Source organism: Cyphomyrmex costatus, unplaced genomic scaffold (genome assembly GCF_001594065.2).
Source record: "Cyphomyrmex costatus isolate MS0001 unplaced genomic scaffold, Ccosl1.0 scaffold1095, whole genome shotgun sequence".
Lineage (NCBI taxonomy): Eukaryota > Metazoa > Arthropoda > Insecta > Hymenoptera > Formicidae > Cyphomyrmex > Cyphomyrmex costatus.
In genome coordinates, this window is record NW_017275058.1 from 73,118 (window position 1) to 76,927 (window position 3,810).

The window sequence follows — 3,810 nt, forward strand, 5'->3', positions numbered from 1 at the left end:
TACACGGTGGCAGTAACGGTCGCAACGCGCCGAGCACCGCCGAACACAGATCGGCTCTCGCGAACTCCCACCGCCCGGAATCGCGCACACCGCAAGTACCGAGCGGCGGGAAAGACCGAGAAAACGCGAAGCCGCGCGAACCAGGCATTTTGGCAAGCATTAAAACTCGAGAGCAAGAGCGAAAAGATACCATTCCTGCTCCTGATCCGAATCCAGACAAATCTCCGAAAATCTTGCGAGCCTAGGAAAACGGGTTGGAGAGTTCTCCGACTCCGCTGAGAGTTCTCAGACGGCGACCAAGAACCAGCCAGGCACCGAACAACGAGAAAAGGGGGCAGAGAGTACTCTGCCTCTGTCGAGAGTTCTCGACGCTCGTATAGACCGGCCGCCGAAAACTATTGCACTGACTGATCAACCCTCGACAGGGGGTGAAGAGTTCTTCACCTCCGCCGGGTGTTCCCGGCCGTTGGTCAGCGGTAATACGCACTGACACCCCGCGTAAGAGAACAACCGATAGGCCGCGATAAGCATTATATGCAGGGATACAGCAACGCGAGAAATTTAAAAGGCTCGACGCATAGCGCACACACGCACACCGACATACACGCACGCACACACACACCGATTTCTACACACCGTTCCGCGCCAGTGGGAGCGACACGACGGATCCCGCCCGCCGAACGCACATCAACGCACACATACACGGCACACACATACACACCGACACACCGCACGACGTGCCTCGCACGGCACGCCTGTTTTTGCACCGGCCGCTATCACCGCATGCTTACTTTAGTTCTTTCGACATTTCTTTTTCTCTTTCTTACTTTTCTTTCTTTCTTCCGTTCTATCTGCCGCGCGTCTTTTAGCGTTCTTTTATCTGTCAATTGTAAATACATATATATCTAATACTAGAAGACTATTAATAAAAGCTGATTTATTACACGAACACCTTGTCCGAGAGTATTGCTCAACCTGCATTCTCCTCCATTCGAACCTCTTTCGTATCCGTGAATACGAATAAACCGACGAGCTACATCCGCGCATACGAAAGTTAGGTCGTTACAACTTTTCTATTGTTCTAGCATGGCTACGATCTGATTCAAGGAGATGGAACACATTTTTAGCGAACCGAGTTAGTGAGATACAGCAGCGGAGCGACGCGAATGAATGGCGACACGTTGGAACTAGAGACAACCCTGCGGATTTGATATCGCGCGGAAGTGCACCGGCACAGCTCGCGCAGTCGTCATTGTGGTGGAATGGGCCACGGTGGCTACAAGCGGATGATACAGAATGGCCTGATGCGACTGAGGAGCCGGGTGCGCAATTATTATCTGAACAACGAAAGGTTGTAAGTAATGTGGCAATTAGCACAATGATTGACGATGAGGACCGCGTTTTTAAGCGGTATTCAGATTTAGATAAATTGATTGATATTACTGCGTTGTGTAGAAGATTTTATAAAAATTGCAAGGATAAAGAGAAACGGACGATAGGTTCCTTAACGATACAGGAGCGGGATGAAGCGTTGCACGCATTGTGTGGATGGGTACAGAGCATTCACTTCCAGAGAGAGATTCGAGCGCTGGCGAGCAATAAACAGATGCACTCATCAAGTGGCATATTGAAATTGTCTCCTTTTCTGGATCAACGGGGCATTTTGCGGGTCGGAGATAGATTGACGAATACTGACATGCCCTACGCGGCAAAGCACCAAATATTATTACCGGCCAAACACATTTTAACGCATCCAACTAATAGACAAGCTCACGAAAAAAATTTGCATGCTGGAACACAGGCAACTATGGCAGCAATTAGACAAAAATACTGGATCATTGCGGCGAGGGGTGTAGTTCGTGGAATTATAAGGAAATGTATCCCTTGTTTTAAAAGTAAGCCCGTGGAGTCGCGGGCGGTGATGGGCAGTCTACCGAGTCAGCGGGTTCAGGTTTCGAGACCGTTCAGCGTGTGCGGAGTCGATTATGGCGGCCCGTTGTATATACGCGAAGGTCAGCGACGAAATACGAAGACAATTAAGGCATACATGGCTGTATTTGTGTGTTTCGCTACTAAAGCAGTACACATAGAGTTGGCGAGTGGATTGTCGTCCGAGGCGTTTATTTTCGTATTGAAGAGGTTTATGGCTCGAAGAGGTAAGGTATCTCACATTTATTCGGACAACGGGACAAACTTCGTGGGAGCACATAGCGAATTGCAGGAATTTCATCGCCTATTTAATGAAGAACAGCATAAAAGGCGTTTAGAAGACTTCTTGAGGAGCGATAATATAACTTGGCATTTTATTCCTCCGCAGGCACCCAATTTCGGAGGATTGTGGGAGGCTGCCATAAAATCGACGAAAACGCATTTGAAGCGAGTGATAGGTCGGACCACCCTGAGTTATGAAGAGATGTATACTTTGCTGATTCAAATTGAGGCTGTCCTTAACTCCCGTCCCATAACTGCTTTATCCGAGGATCCATCAAATGATTTGTCCTATTTGACACCTGGTCATTTTTTAATTGGAGACGTGATTAACAGTTTGGTTGAGCCCAGTTTAGAGCACTTAGGTCCCAGGCGTCTGTCTCGATGGCAAAATGTGGAGCAGCTGCGGCAGCATTTCTGGAAGAGGTGGCAGAGCGAGTACTTGCATCAGTTGCAGCAGAGGACAAAATGGAATGGGCCTCAGGGTGAAGCGCTGGCGACGGGACAGTTGGTTCTGGTGCGGCAGCTAGGAGTTCCTCCTCTGCAGTGGATCTTGGGACGTGTTACAGAGGTGCATCCGGGGTCCGATGGAGTGGTGCGCACAACTAGTGTGACGACAGAGAGAGGGATTTTGAAGCCACCCATTTCTAAATTATGTATTTTGCCATTAGAGTTGTGAGAGGTTGCGGCGTCCTAGTGGCCGTTGGTATTGGGGTACCTGTATTTTTTTATTATTAATTAAGTTGAAAGCAAGCTTGTCAAGGGGGGCGGCATGTCGGCGATCGCCTTAGAGCAAGTATTTGAGACATGACTTGTACATTGACGGGTATGCGATGGGATCGTGATTGCTCGCGTTAGTATTTATTGCGCAGGCGTAGAGCAGGCTGAGCATGCGAGGATCGCGATCGAAGCAGTCTGCGACAAACCACTGACTAGAGACATTAAGATTATAATAATAGTTTAGTACATTATACAGTTTTGTTGATAATAAATAAATCAGACATATTGTAAAATAAAGTGACATATTCTGATTGAAACATAATTTATAATATAAGTTTAAAAAGAAATTGACAAATTAACAATATTAAAATACATCGTACCACATAAAATGAGTGAGTATTTTACGATATTAATTTGACTTGCTTCTAAGTATAACTAAGTTTTATATTATAAACATGGAAATGGCATTGTAAGAGTCAAACGAAAAGTAAATTAACAAACAATTAATACATATATTCTAAAATGAACTTATAAAATTTACATAAATGTAACGATTAAAAAACAGATGTTAATTACATTACTAGTTTCGACCACCAAATCTGGTCCTCTTCAGATGAAACACTTTACGTTGAAATGTACATAATTATGGAAAAACATCAATACATAAGAAATTTCTTGTGCGTAGTTAAATATATAACTGAAAAAACAATAGAATGAACATATATTAATTAAAAGATTATAATCTTAAATTCTAAGAATGAAAATTAACGATGCGCAAAACATACCAAAAAATTTTTACAAATCTATACGTGAGAATATTAGTTGGTCCGTGAATCCATATATTTACAAAAATAGTCATAATGATAAATGTCACACAATAAG

The 3,810-nt window shown here is 44.5% G+C and overlaps 1 protein-coding gene across 1 annotated transcript in view; it reads left to right on the plus strand.

The window, feature by feature from the left end:
- Positions 1 to 2,887, plus strand: part of LOC108775824 (uncharacterized) — a 17,992-nt gene extending 15,105 nt beyond the window's left edge. Inside the window, exon 3 of the mRNA XM_018542274.1 lies at positions 1,086 to 2,887. Within this exon, the coding sequence (XP_018397776.1) occupies positions 1,086 to 2,887 (1,802 nt within the window). The remainder of the gene's footprint in view (positions 1 to 1,085) is intronic.
- Positions 2,888 to 3,810: the final 923 nt, after the last annotated feature.